At 39.4% G+C, this 12,970-nt stretch overlaps 1 protein-coding gene across 1 annotated transcript; it reads right to left on the bottom strand.

Moving 5' to 3' along the window:
• Nucleotides 1-1,160: 1,160 nt before the first annotated feature.
• LOC146384964 (protein Wiz-like) lies at nt 1,161-9,278 on the bottom strand. The gene is made up of 9 exons (XM_084930456.1): nt 9,215-9,278; nt 8,597-8,690; nt 7,950-8,438; nt 6,595-7,392; nt 6,067-6,423; nt 4,268-4,482; nt 4,048-4,189; nt 3,790-3,949; nt 1,161-2,012 (listed from the first exon to the last, which is right to left on the bottom strand). The coding sequence occupies exons 2-9, from the start codon at nt 8,607-8,609 to the stop codon at nt 1,856-1,858; spliced, it is 2,331 nt and encodes a 776-aa protein (XP_084786582.1). The 5' UTR covers nt 8,610-8,690; nt 9,215-9,278; the 3' UTR covers nt 1,161-1,855.
• Nucleotides 9,279-12,970: the final 3,692 nt, after the last annotated feature.

Genomic DNA, 12,970 nt, shown 5'->3' with positions numbered 1-12,970 from the left:
AAGGCCACCTGGGTTGGCTGGCAGACTGTTTACTTAGCCTGATAGGGCGGAGGACACTGTCTCAGCTGAACTCTGGACACGCACACACATACATTTACACTGATAAGCACGCGCTCATCCCCCTCCCTTTCCAAACGCCTTCGATGCTTGTTTCCTGCGGGGGAACACGGCGGGTCTGTGTGCCGCGCTGGAATGGTAGCGCTGTGCAGGGCGGCTGCTGTGTTGGCTTCGGATTACTCCTCACCCCCCACCCAATCCTGTGGCTTGTCATGTCTTTCACAAAGTTGTGCTGTGGACATTTATGTGCTTTTTGTGCAGAGGAGTTTTTTTGTTTCATGTTCTCATGCTGTCCTACCATGGAAGCACAGCATGAGTAGAGGTCTCTTTTTTTCCTCTTGTACTTTCCCATTGTTGTCTATATTTCAGTGTTTTTCTGTAACGCTACCGATCTCTGACTTGTATCCCCATGTAATGTCTGTGTTGTGTCTGTAAGGTCGGGGGGGTCCCATTTCACTGCAGGGCAACCTACATGTGGCGAATAAAGCTTTGATTGATTGATTGATTGAAATCAAAAATTGAAATAAATAAATAAATAAAAGTTGCAGTAGGAAATAGAAAATTAAATTGTGTGGGGATATATTTGTGTGGTCCTTTACAGCAAAACCTGCTGAACTTTTAGAGTTAAACTGAAACTTGTTTTTAAAACTCGGTTTATGTTTTATATCATACAAAAAAAGTATGAAAAAGTAACCTCTACAGCTTTACAGTTTTTTGTGTTGGTAATAAAAATGAGTAAGCCACTTATGTTACTTTTAAAAGTTCATAAATACAACAACAACAACAACAACAAAAAAACAACCCAGAAAATATTATTATAATGAAAAGTGCAAAGTTAAAGTAGAAAATAATGACTATGTGCCGTGTGACACTCATACGGTTCAAATGTTTTTGGTTTGCGCACAAATGGCTGTTTCGATTGAAAGGTTGGTGATCCCTGGTTTAGAGTATGGATTAAATGCTAAATCCTAATTTTAAAATATATTCACTTTTCTTGCTGTAGTATTGGAAACGGAGGAAATACCATTCAGAATATCTGGTTAAAACGAAGTTCCTGAAGTTCATTCCTATAGAGATTAGAAAAAAGCATATCACACATGATATTAATTATATACAAGATATAATTTATTTTATACAAGTGTTAAAAAAAAATGTAAAATCTCCATCCACTGTCAGCTTGTTTTGCATTTTGTAAAGAAAAAGAATGGAAACACTTAACTACCTTATACAACAATGGCATTAAGCTTTGTGGTAACAGTGTTGTTGTGTACAGAACACACAATGAAAAACATTGGCCCTACATATTTAAGGTAAAATGCCGTAAACGTTTATGTATAAAACAAAGTTCAAAGGTATTTAAAAGAAAAAAGCTATTTTGAAATTAAATGACCACCACAGCAGTTTACATACACTGTAAAAAAAAGAGGAAAAAAAAAAGTGAAATTCATGTCAGTCTCTCTAGTTTCTTAACATCAAAGGCTGAATACCATTAAAATACATTTAACATCTGCTCAAATGGAAGGAATTTTAGAGCCCACGTAGAAAAGCTCTGTCTGTCAAAAAAAAAAAAAACAAACACATCCACAGATCATTACTTTGATCTATGATATCTAATGGATTTAACCTGAGTGTATTAGGTTGTGCTGTGTTTCTCATATGGCTCATGGTTTCCCTCTTTAGGACAAGGAAGGAACTACTTTTTTGACAATTTGCTGACATCAAGTTGACATTAGGATAACACAACTTCTTGGACTTTGACATTTAAAAGACTGAGAAGAAAAACTGAATAAATACACGTCTAGACAGCTACTGGATGGACCAGCGCTGGAGTTGTCACAGGTGTAGCGGGAGGAGACGCTTTGTCTTTATAGCCCAGCGACAGAATGTGTTTCTGCAGGTGTGTGATCCACTGCTCCTGAACAGACAGAGGTCCATGAAATACTTCCTCACAGAACCTGAACAGCAGGATAGAGAAGTTTTATTAACTGCATCATATGAAGCTGAAAAAGAAAACCCCCCACAAAAACATTGATATTAACTCAGTCTACACTCACTGGCCACTTCATTAGAGACACTTGTACAGCTCCTCATTAGGCCAATGCATTTAACCATGTCGACATGGTCAACACAACCTGCTGAAGTTGAAGTGTGGCATGTGTGCTGTTCTACCAGCACAAACAGCATTTATGCAGAAAATATCCAATGGGCTGCCAGAGATCAGAGAAAAATGGCCAGACTGCTTCGAGCTGACGAGAAGGCAACAGTAACTCACTGCATTTAAACCTCTCCAAATGCACAACATGTTTAACCTTGAAGCAGATGAGTTGCAGCAGAAGACCACAGCGGGTGCAACGCTTTTCCAGCAACGAACAGGAAACTGAAGCTACAGTTCACACAGGCTCGCCAAAATTGGATAACTAATTATTAGAAAAATGATCCATTCAGTATCGATGGTTCGAGGTGATGGTGGTGTAATGGTGTGAGACACACTACAGTGCTTAAAGAATTTGCTTGTCTGCCTCCACATGCATATGAGTCCAAGTGACATCCCATTCTTAATCCAGAGGCTTTAACATCTTTTTTATTTTTGGATAATTTTTTGCTTCAACTCTTCTAGGAAGGCTTTCCACAAAGTTTGAGTGTTTATGGGAATTTCTGAACAATATTCCAGAAGCACATTTATAAGATTAGACACTGATGTTGGACGAAAAGACCTGGCTCACAGTCTCCTATCCAATTCACCCCAAAGGTGTTCTGTCAGGCTGAGTTCAGGACTCTGTGCAGGCCAGTCAAGTTCATCCAGACCAAAATCGCTCATCCACGTCTTTATGCACTTTGCTTCATGCACTGGTGTGCAGTTATGTTGGAACAGGAAGGGGCTATCCCCAAACTGTTCCCACAAAGTTGGGAGCATGAAATTGTCCAAAATGTCTTGGTATGCTGAAGCATTATGAGTTCCTTTCACTGGAACGCTTAATGCGTTGTTATAACACCACTGTAGACTGTGGAAATATTTAGAAGGGAGGAAGTTTTACAACTGGATTTGGTGGTATCCTATTACGATACCGTGCTGGAATTCACTGGGCTCTTGAGAGCGACCAATTCTTTGCCAAATGTTTGTAGAAGCAGTCTGCATGCCCAGATGCTTGATTTCATACACGTGTCCATGGAACTGACTGAGCACTTAAATTAAATTATTTGGATGGGTAAGTGAATACAGTGTAGTGTATTTTCTTGGTTCCAAATTAGCATCATTTAAATGCCACAGCCTATTTGGGTATTGCTGCTCCCTATCCTTGTTGTGATGCCTGCTTCCAGCTGGATAATACTCCATGTTTTAAAGCTAAAGTCTTCTCAAACTGAATTCTTGAGCATGACAATGATTTCACTGTAATCAAATGGCCTCCACAGTCACCAGATCTCAATCCAACAGGGATGTGTTGACACAGGAGATTGACATCATGTCACATTGGACAAAAATGTCTAAAGAATGATTCCATCGGAGATGAATGTATGCCACTGGAAAGGCAAAAGGAATCCTATCCAATCCAGTAGAACAAAGGTGTATCTCATTAAGGGGCTAGTAAATGTATAATAATGCATCCGACATTCAGACATTTTGACAGTATGTTTAAATATTGTTCAAATGTAGCTTACCTCTCCATCAAATTTAAGATTTAGACAACCTAAAATTTTATAAAGCATTTCTACAGCTGTCAAATAGAGACTCACCTGCACTTGAGGGAATACATTTTACCCACCAGTTTGACCAGTGGAGTTAGTGGGGGCTTTGGCACCAGAGCAGGGATATTGCCAGACCGCGGTGGTTGCTGGGAGTTGCCGTTCTGATTTTCTCTACCTGCAGAGGCCCCGTGCTTTTGTGAATGTACCCCTGAAATCCCACAGAGAGGTTTTAGTATTGCTTTTTAATCTATTACACTGCATCTGTATCCAGCTATCTTCCACAGCCCTTTAGTCCCGTTACTTCACCTCTTGAGGAGCGCACGCTGTGGTTGCTGTAGTCCTTCCTGTTTACTTTGTATTCATAGCGCTGCATGGAAGACTTCAGACTACCGCCAGCCACACACTCAGATTCTGTGGATGGCGATGGGGATGTAGGAGTTTTGTGGGACTGAAAAAGAAAATTACAGTAAATTAGAATGAATGTAATACACTGATGTTTATCTGAATATCTCAGAGCACAGCAAACCTTCTTGATGTAAAGGTCTCCCATGCGATAACGCTTGGTAATTTCCGACACCTTGGCCGGATCTCTCCTGATCAGCTCACTAAGGAGTTCAATTGGTGAAGTCGCTCCATCTGCCTTCCATTCGATGATGCCCAGCTGTCGGAGGTGGGCCCTCGCGTGACTGGCCAAGGCCTTACGGTTCTCAAAGTCGAACCCACAAAGCTCACAGGATGTGTCTGACACAAACGAGATGGCACACATGTAAACTTCTGCTGCCACACTATTTCAATCAAGTTGAGGTGTGAAATATATCTGAGCCACTGCGATACCCTACTTATTTTATCTTTCAGGCACTCTCTTGGAGACTAACTGTTGTGCTTGGGATCATTGTCCTGTTGCATGAGCCAATTTTGGCCAAGCTTTAGCTCACGGGGAGGCTTCACATTTGACTCTAGAATACTCTGGTATGCAGAGGAGTTCACATTTCAGAGGAAAGAGGAGGGCATTGCTCCAGAAGTCTTGTGATTTATTCAGATGCAACGATGCAAAGCTAACTTTCCAACTGACAATTGTCAGTATATTCGCGCATGCACAGACTTTTTGATGGGCGGAGCAATGTAATCACACATGGACTGATTTGCGTGTTTACAACACAGAAGAAGTCCAAACATGGACGAACTAATTTACAAAAAAAATTAGGGCTGTCAGAGTTAATGCAGCGCTAACGCAGTCATTACGATTAATGCGGTTACAATTTTTAATGCGCTCAACCCATCTGAAGCGCAGAATGAACAAACTTTTGACAAACTGCCCGAAATGCGTTGACAGACATTTCAGGGATTTTGACTCAGTCTGCGCTCCAGATGGGTTAATTTGTAATCGCGTTAGTCGTGATGACGGCGCAAAATTTGGGATTTCTTTGGCTTTAAACCAGACGAAAGAGGTAAACCTATGGATGTAACCAAAGGGGTGTGCCACCTGTGCAGACATATAATGCGAGCAAAGTACTCAAACACTACTAACTTGCAAGAGCATGTACGTGTCTACCATCCGGCTGAGTATGCTGGGCTATCACCAGCTTCTGCAGCCCCATCAACAAGCATTTGGGCGCACTCTGAGAAGGGTGCATTTGTTCGCAGATGAAAGAGGGTGCTGTTAAAACAGCGCTATTATTTATTTATTTATTTTCTGTTGACTGCTTCAATTATCTCCATCATTATTAACAAACTTACTCATGGGGAAATAAAGAAATAAATCGCCCTTGTAAAAACTATCAATAGTCGATATATTTGTCCAATCGCCCAACCCCATTATGTTCTTTTAAGAAAGAAGAGCCTTTCTCCTGATGAACCTTCCAAACAAGCCATACTTGTTTTTGCTTTCTAACTTTACTGTTATCAACTTTATCTTTTATCGTTAACTGAGGTCTGTACAGTCTGATCTCAATGCTCCAGATCAGTAAACACCCAAAATGTTTCCTTTTATGTAGGTGGTTAAGTTCTGTACTTAGTTAAAATACGCTTTTCTACTTTTTTCTGGAAGTTAAGAGCACTGTTCTTTCTGTCAATTTAAGAGTCTATAGTCCCCACGTAAGGGTCCAGTCAGGACATTATTCTAACCATACTTCATATTTGAAAGCAGTAATAGGTCAACACTATACACTATTCAAATGTTGAGTACATAAAAGTGACACAAGGAAATAGTTTCACCAAAAAGTTTCAATAATTAGATCATTTCAATAATTCACTAAAGCGTCTGGGAAGAATGCTATGATAACAAATGACAAAATATTGGTAAGTAAAGTAACAAACTTTACTTACCAAGGTGTATGACTCCACCCTTGCTAGATGGAGATTTCTCTTTCATGGAATAATCAAGAGGCGAGTTCGAAGCTGTCTCCCCAGATGTGAGGCTGTCTAGGGACCTTCTGGAGCTTTGAGAACCCCATGAGACTTTGCCCAATGCTGCAGACCCACTGGGCCCCAACTCTTTCCTGCCTTCTTCACCATGCATCATGACTTGTTTTAGAAGATCAATTGGGGATGTTTTAATAGACCAAGAGAGACCGAGCTGCCGTAGATGGGCACGGGCGTGGCAAGACAGGGCTTTGCGGGTGTCAAATAGCTGGCCACAGAAATCACAAAGGACTGTTGGTGGGGACTGCACATCTGTACAAGCTGGGGAAAATTATATATTACAACATTATACATCTGATCTCACTGTACACACACAAACAGATGGAAAAATGCTAAAGCAAAGAGTGTGATTAAGAAAATAACAAATTAAGCCTGTTATAGTATAACATGGTACCAAACATAAAGCATTTGATTAAACGTTTTTTGCTTTACCTGACTCAGAAGGTTTTGCAGAAATGGCACCAGCAGACAAATTCTGCACAGGGGAGCTGCTCTCCTTGGTGGATGTCTTCAGCTGAACAGAGACCTCCGTCTCTATAGGCTCAGGCTTGGGTTTTCTATGAAGGGGGTCCACTGCTAGCCGAAAACCTTTCTTAGCTTTTGGTGCCCTGTTAACGGGAGGGTGAGAAGCCTGAGAGATCTTTTCAGGGGTTGTAGACAGGGGTGTAGAGGAAAGAGAGGTCCAAGACTGGCTTGGACCTGAAGACTGAGCTGCAGGAGAGGGTGGTGCTGCAGATGAGCTGGCTGTATTGTTTGTTTTGGGGGGGTGTACAGCTTCTAGCATGCCACTGGATACCAGATCCTCAACGGCATTGATTGCAGAGTTTTTCCCCACTAATTCACTCATCCCTATGTGACGCAGGTGAGAGCGTGCATGGCTTGCCAGGCCTTTTCTATTCTCAAATTCCTCCCCGCAGAGAATGCAGATGCACTCCTCAGATACTTTAGGCCGTTTGCTCGAGGATGACTCGGGTGGAGTAGAAAGGCGTTTGGATGAAGTTCTAGATGGACTATTTGAAGTAAACTCTTCATTTTTCTCTAAATCAATAGGCTTGAGGTCCTCCTCTTCCATGACCTGATAAAGTAGATCAATAGGACTACCCTTGATGTCACTGTCAGAGATTCCAATCTGCCGCAAATGTGCCCGAGCATGACTAGCCAAGCCCTTGCGTGTCTCATACCAGCAGCCACAAAGTTCACAAACGTAGACCTCATCGTGGGGGTCTGAAGCTAAAAGAATGAGGAAATTGGTGAGAGAAATACACAAAGTTAGCAGGAGACTAATGTGAGATCAACATTACAAATTTAAATACCCTTTATTAAGTTGTGCCTTGCACCTGCAGCTACTCTCCTTCAAAATTTTATGTTTCTTATAAATTGTTTCATGGCTTCCCTTACAACCGTCTTGAGGGTCAACCAAGTCAATCATATTTAATTTTTGTTTACCCAGTTTGTGTGTCCTGGTTTCATTTCAGTACAGTATGAGAATCATTTTCAGTTTGTCATGTTTGAGAAGTGAGTTGGTGATAACCTGGTAGCCTGCTATCATGACTATTAATATGAACAGAGCCTCACATGGGCAGAAGGACTGGGAAATAGATTACAGGAAACACAGGTTTGTAAGCGTAAAGTTCCTGTCTTATGTTTGCATATCTGTGGATTCTCCGAAACACATTGAAATAAGAAGAAAGAAAGAGATTCAAAGTACAGGGCACGGTCTTTGCAGATAAATACACTGACACACACATCTTGTATGTATGAGTTTAGATATTTTGTAAAAGCCATACCTAACGTGATAGGAGCGTCAGTTTCCCGTGGTGCCCACAGTGGCTTTGCTGGGGCTGTGTGCTCTGAGGAAGATGAGCTGCCGCCTTCAGCTGGCTTAACAGGAGAAGGAGATGATGGGGGGACAGTTGTTGAAGATTCATTCAGTTTTGCTGGAGATCCCTGATGATCTACCTTTTGTGGGGTTGTCGTGAGTCTAACCCCGGCCTTGTAAGAGGTATTAGCGTCTTCTTCTTCTGAAGGGGTCTTTGATTCCTGCTGCATTGTATTTTTTTGAGGCACTGGCCCAGGTGCAGATGAGTTTGATTTGAAATCTGGAAGGCAGCCATCTCTCTCCTGGATGATCTGGTAGAGGAGCTCTATGGGAGCCCCGCTGCTTTCTGACAACGTCACACCAAGCTGGCGCAGATGGAGTCGGGCATGGCTGGAAAGTCCTCGCCGTGTCTCAAAGTACGTTCCGCAGACTTCACACATTACTGGCTGTGGGGTTGCTGTGGGGGGAGTTAGAAGTTAATGATGACCAGTGAAATGAAATTAACAAGAATGGGCAGAAACTGCACAAGCAGACTCTAAATGACACTCTAAACACAATTACCTGGAATAATGCAATTTTTGGTAATTCACCTAAAAGCATCCTTTGTCTTTTTACCTTGTGAATCCATTGATGCTGAAAAATGCTGCTGGTTTATTCTGAGAGATGAAAGTGTCGTCTTCCTCTGGATCCTGTTAATACTGAATGAAAGCTGAAATTTTTAAAGGCAGAGGAGCTGTATTAGTGTTGACAACAATTTGCAGGTCATTTTTATAGCTCATTAAATAAACGTGCAATGTAATTTCCCTGAAATCCTACAGTTTATAACAAAAACATCCAAACTAGTTGCTTAAACAACACGATTCGACTGACACCTAGCATGAAGAAAGCCCTGTTCACAAACGTCTTCACAGCCGTGGATGAAAACCGGACTCCATCTCTTAACACAGCTTACAGTTAAATAAACTCATCTACTATAAATGTTACTGTACACACTTTAACAAAACCATCTGTAAGCAGTTGAAAGACATTGTAACTTTAAGCTAACTCGGGCTAACCCTGTTACAGCCTTTGTTTTGCTCTATAATGCTAACTTTAGCTGTTGTGCTAGCCTTAAAATAATCTTATTCAAGCTTAGAGAAGAGAAGCTACAAATGCCAAGGCCTTAAATGGAAACAAATCATAAATCCTCTCTTTAAAATATAGCAAATTTTGCCAAAAACCCCAATATACTACCTGTGTGCATCTGTTTTCCTTATAGTAACAAGCTCAGCGGAAGTAGTGTTCCACACATTCCGGGCTGTATATTTTTCCAAAATAAAAGTGGTGGAATAATGTCTTTTGAATTATATGGGTGGTATTTGTCATGTCAAACAAATACAATACAAAACTGACAGACATGTGAACATATTTGAATAAAAATGTGATTTTAATCCTCCCCTTATGATTTGATTGAACATTTTTAAGCTGAATATGTCACATGCATAGTGTACTTGGAAAAAATTTTGAGCTACCCTTTATTTCTTTACATTTTGTTTATAAGCAGCTAAACTTTCAGGTAAAGTGGTCTTAAGAAATAGTTCCCCAGCCTTTCTGGAGGTCTTTCAAAGTTTCATTTACTTTGTTCATTGGCTGCTTTTTCATTCATTGTCAGACTAGTTTTTGTACCTGACCATTTTCAGATATTGACCTATAGATTATCAAAGCACAAAAAGAGACCTAAATCAACCAATGAACCAGTGTTGTGTCTACACACGACAGCTTACCAAAGAACCAAGTAGTGTCTTCAGACACTTTGTTGCTAGCAGGGTGTTGCCTGTACCTTTAAGTTCAGTTAGAATGTCACAATGTTTGTCACCATCTAGTGGTGGATCCGATTTACTGCAAAGTGTTCAACCCTTTAACTTTCACCTCTTAGGCAGATTTTGCAAGTTAAAGGGTTAACTTTAATATCACAACTTTTTTATAGTTTGATTGAATGTATATATGTATTTATTTAAACTCTCCAGTAAAGTAAATTTAAAGAAATAAATCAAACTAGTTTCGACCCAAATGTATCACAAGAAGAGAAGAAACTTGTGTGTCTGTGACGGTAAATTGCAGACTGTTAAGTTGCTAGCATCACATTTAAGGTCTATTTTTAAAATTTGAATTTCTCATCAGCATCAGCACACATCAGACATTTTTTGGTAGGCTAGGTGTTTTGTAACGTGGCTGTTCAGAATACAGTCTAGACAACCAAAGAATTTCTAACTGCACAACCACAACTCCATTGTGGCGTATAGATATAGTCAAGACAACCTGTGTTCAAACTGAGCGTTAAGATGGGAAGTACGGTGTAATACTTTTGACATCTATAAAGAATATGTGTTTTTTGTGTTCACATAATTAAATGATGATAATTTTAGGTTGATAATATGAATGCAGTCAATCATTCAGGTAAATTAAAATGAACATGCCTAGAGTTAATGGCTTTTGTACTTATGTTTCGTGTCATTTTTGCCTAAATGTTACAAGGTTACTAATTGTTATGTAAAATATATATTTCTTCTTTTTTTAAAAAATAAAATGCTAAATCTGAGGCGTATGTCTCACAATTGAATAAACATTCAGTATTTGTACTTTTTTTAAATTGATGTAAAAGGTGGAGAACTCCATTCTGACCAGTGGGGACATTATGTGACCTGAAAGATGTAGAACAGGGTGACGTGATGGAATCACAGACAGTACTGAGAAAAGCCATCAGTCCTCACAGCAACTGAAAACCCACACAGACACTTTTCTGTCATCTTTTTCATCCATGTTTCAACATTTGTCTTCAAACATGGCATCAACTAGCCTATCAGCTAAGCCAAAAAAATAAAATTTTTGAACAGTAAACTTGGAAAACTAAAATATAGTACTGAACAAAGCTCAAGTCTAGATGGTTATGAAATAAGGATTAGGTTCTGTGGCAGATAATCATCTCAACAAACACAGAACTTTGTGATTTCCAGGCTATTCTATCAGAAATGGAAACATGATTTAGTATCTTGTAATGTTTCTGTTGAAAACTGAGAGTGCCAAAGTGTGATTAGTTTGCTGCAAGCAATTAACATAATTTTGACATATGAAATTGAAATCATATATATGTATCAGAATATATGTTTCTATCAATCTATGTATCAGAAACTGAAAACTTTATTAATCCCTGGGGAATTTGTGTATGTGGATTTATGTGTTGACAATATAATTAAATGTTGGCTTTGACATGCTCTTTGTAACAGTTTATTTCTCAGACTCTCAATTAAACCTACTGAGTTCCAGCAATGAGGTGCAAAACTTTCTCAGGGAAGGAAGCTTTGGAAAAGTCGTCAAGTGTGTCCACACTGTATCCAACACAGAGGTTCCTATCAAAAAAATTGAAGACAAGCCCGTGATCTCAAGCCCCGTGATTTTGTAAGGTGGAATAGATCATTCTTCCATGAAGGATTCATTTGTCTTGAATTTGAGCTCCTTGATCTTAGTCTGAAGGTGTATATGCAAGAGAGAGACTCTCACCCAGTTTCACATCAGGTTTGCCATCTTTACCTATTTCACTGTGTAAATACAAACTTTAAAGAAAAAAATACTAATTTGCACAGATGTGTTTAGTTAGAACACATTTGTGTGATTCCAGCTGACCACAGCGTTGTTCCTGCTCGAGACCCTGAAAATCATCCATGCTCATATAAAGCCTCAAAATATTATGGTTTTGGATCGCAGACAACAGCCACTGCAAGTCATGCTCATTGATTTTGGCCTGGCTCACCATGTCTCCGATGTTGTGCAAAGATCATGTGTGCAGTCCATGTGGTACATGCAACCTCGTTAACCTAACAAATAATGTTAAAAATATGCACTGAAAGCTGAAAACTGCATTTTTAAGTTTTGAAAAATGAACTGCCCTCATATGCAACTGCTTCACTTTGCAAAGTGAACTTAAAACAGTGGATTTGAGATATTGTTCTTCACTTCTACCTCTTCGATACATTAAAACTTATTTACAGTTCTAGATATGTGTAAGAGAACTCAGTGGTTTCCCGCTTTTTCCTGGGAACAACGAATATGCTGTAGTAGATATCTTCTGCATAGAAGGGAATTAAGCGCTACTTAATCAAATCTTTATGCTTTTTCCAGATGAGGTTCATTGTGGACAGTCTGAGTCAGCCACCAGATTATCAGTTAAGATAAGATAAGATAAGATAAGATAACCTTTATTAGTCCCTCATGTGGGAAATCTGTTGAACAGTGGACAAAAAAGCCTAATCTAGTCTAATCTAGAGGTGCCAGAACTAGCTTGCTAAAGGGTACTGGATTACTTTGCAAAGTGAATCTTGTAAACAAGGATTGTTTTGGACTTTTGGTTTTGGTTTTGGTTTTACGAATGGATTATTTTCATCCAAGCCAGAAGTCTGAATTATTGTTAGTTTCTCTGACTTTTTAATCAAAACAGTGTTGCAGGTCAGTGGTTAGGCTGAAAAACCCATTGTGATCTTTGTTATTTATATTGGATATTTTTAAAAAGTTTATAATTCATAAGTCTATATTTAATGTCTCAAGTAAAAATGGCCATGAAGTAGAAAAAGCTGTAAAACTTGTGAAAATACAGTTAAAAAAACAAAATGTTTTTCCATCTTCACATTTTCCAAAGCCTTGACACTCCGGCCCTAAGGTGTCGTAGACATACATCGTTTTTGTTTTTTGTTTTTATCTTTATTTTAAGAACATTGAATTTACAAGTAATAATTGAGCTTTATATATAAAACTGACCCTGACATTAACACTGGGGCCCCAAGAAGCCAGTCACACTTTTCCCTCACTACGACATCCCTGCATTTTTGTTCATGTGACAGTGTTTACACGGTGTACTTGGAAAATATGATCTTATATCAGAGATATACATATTTAGAAACAGCTAATCTTAACTTTTAATCGTTTTTCATCTTAACTTTTACTCTGAAGGGAGTTATT

Source organism: Perissodus microlepis, chromosome 6 (assembly GCF_051167445.1).
Source record: "Perissodus microlepis isolate ML-2025 ecotype Zambia chromosome 6, ASM5116744v1, whole genome shotgun sequence".
In the NCBI taxonomy this organism is placed as follows: domain Eukaryota; kingdom Metazoa; phylum Chordata; class Actinopteri; order Cichliformes; family Cichlidae; genus Perissodus; species Perissodus microlepis.
Note: the sequence above shows the minus strand (reverse complement) of the source record. Positions and strands in the feature narration are given on the sequence as shown.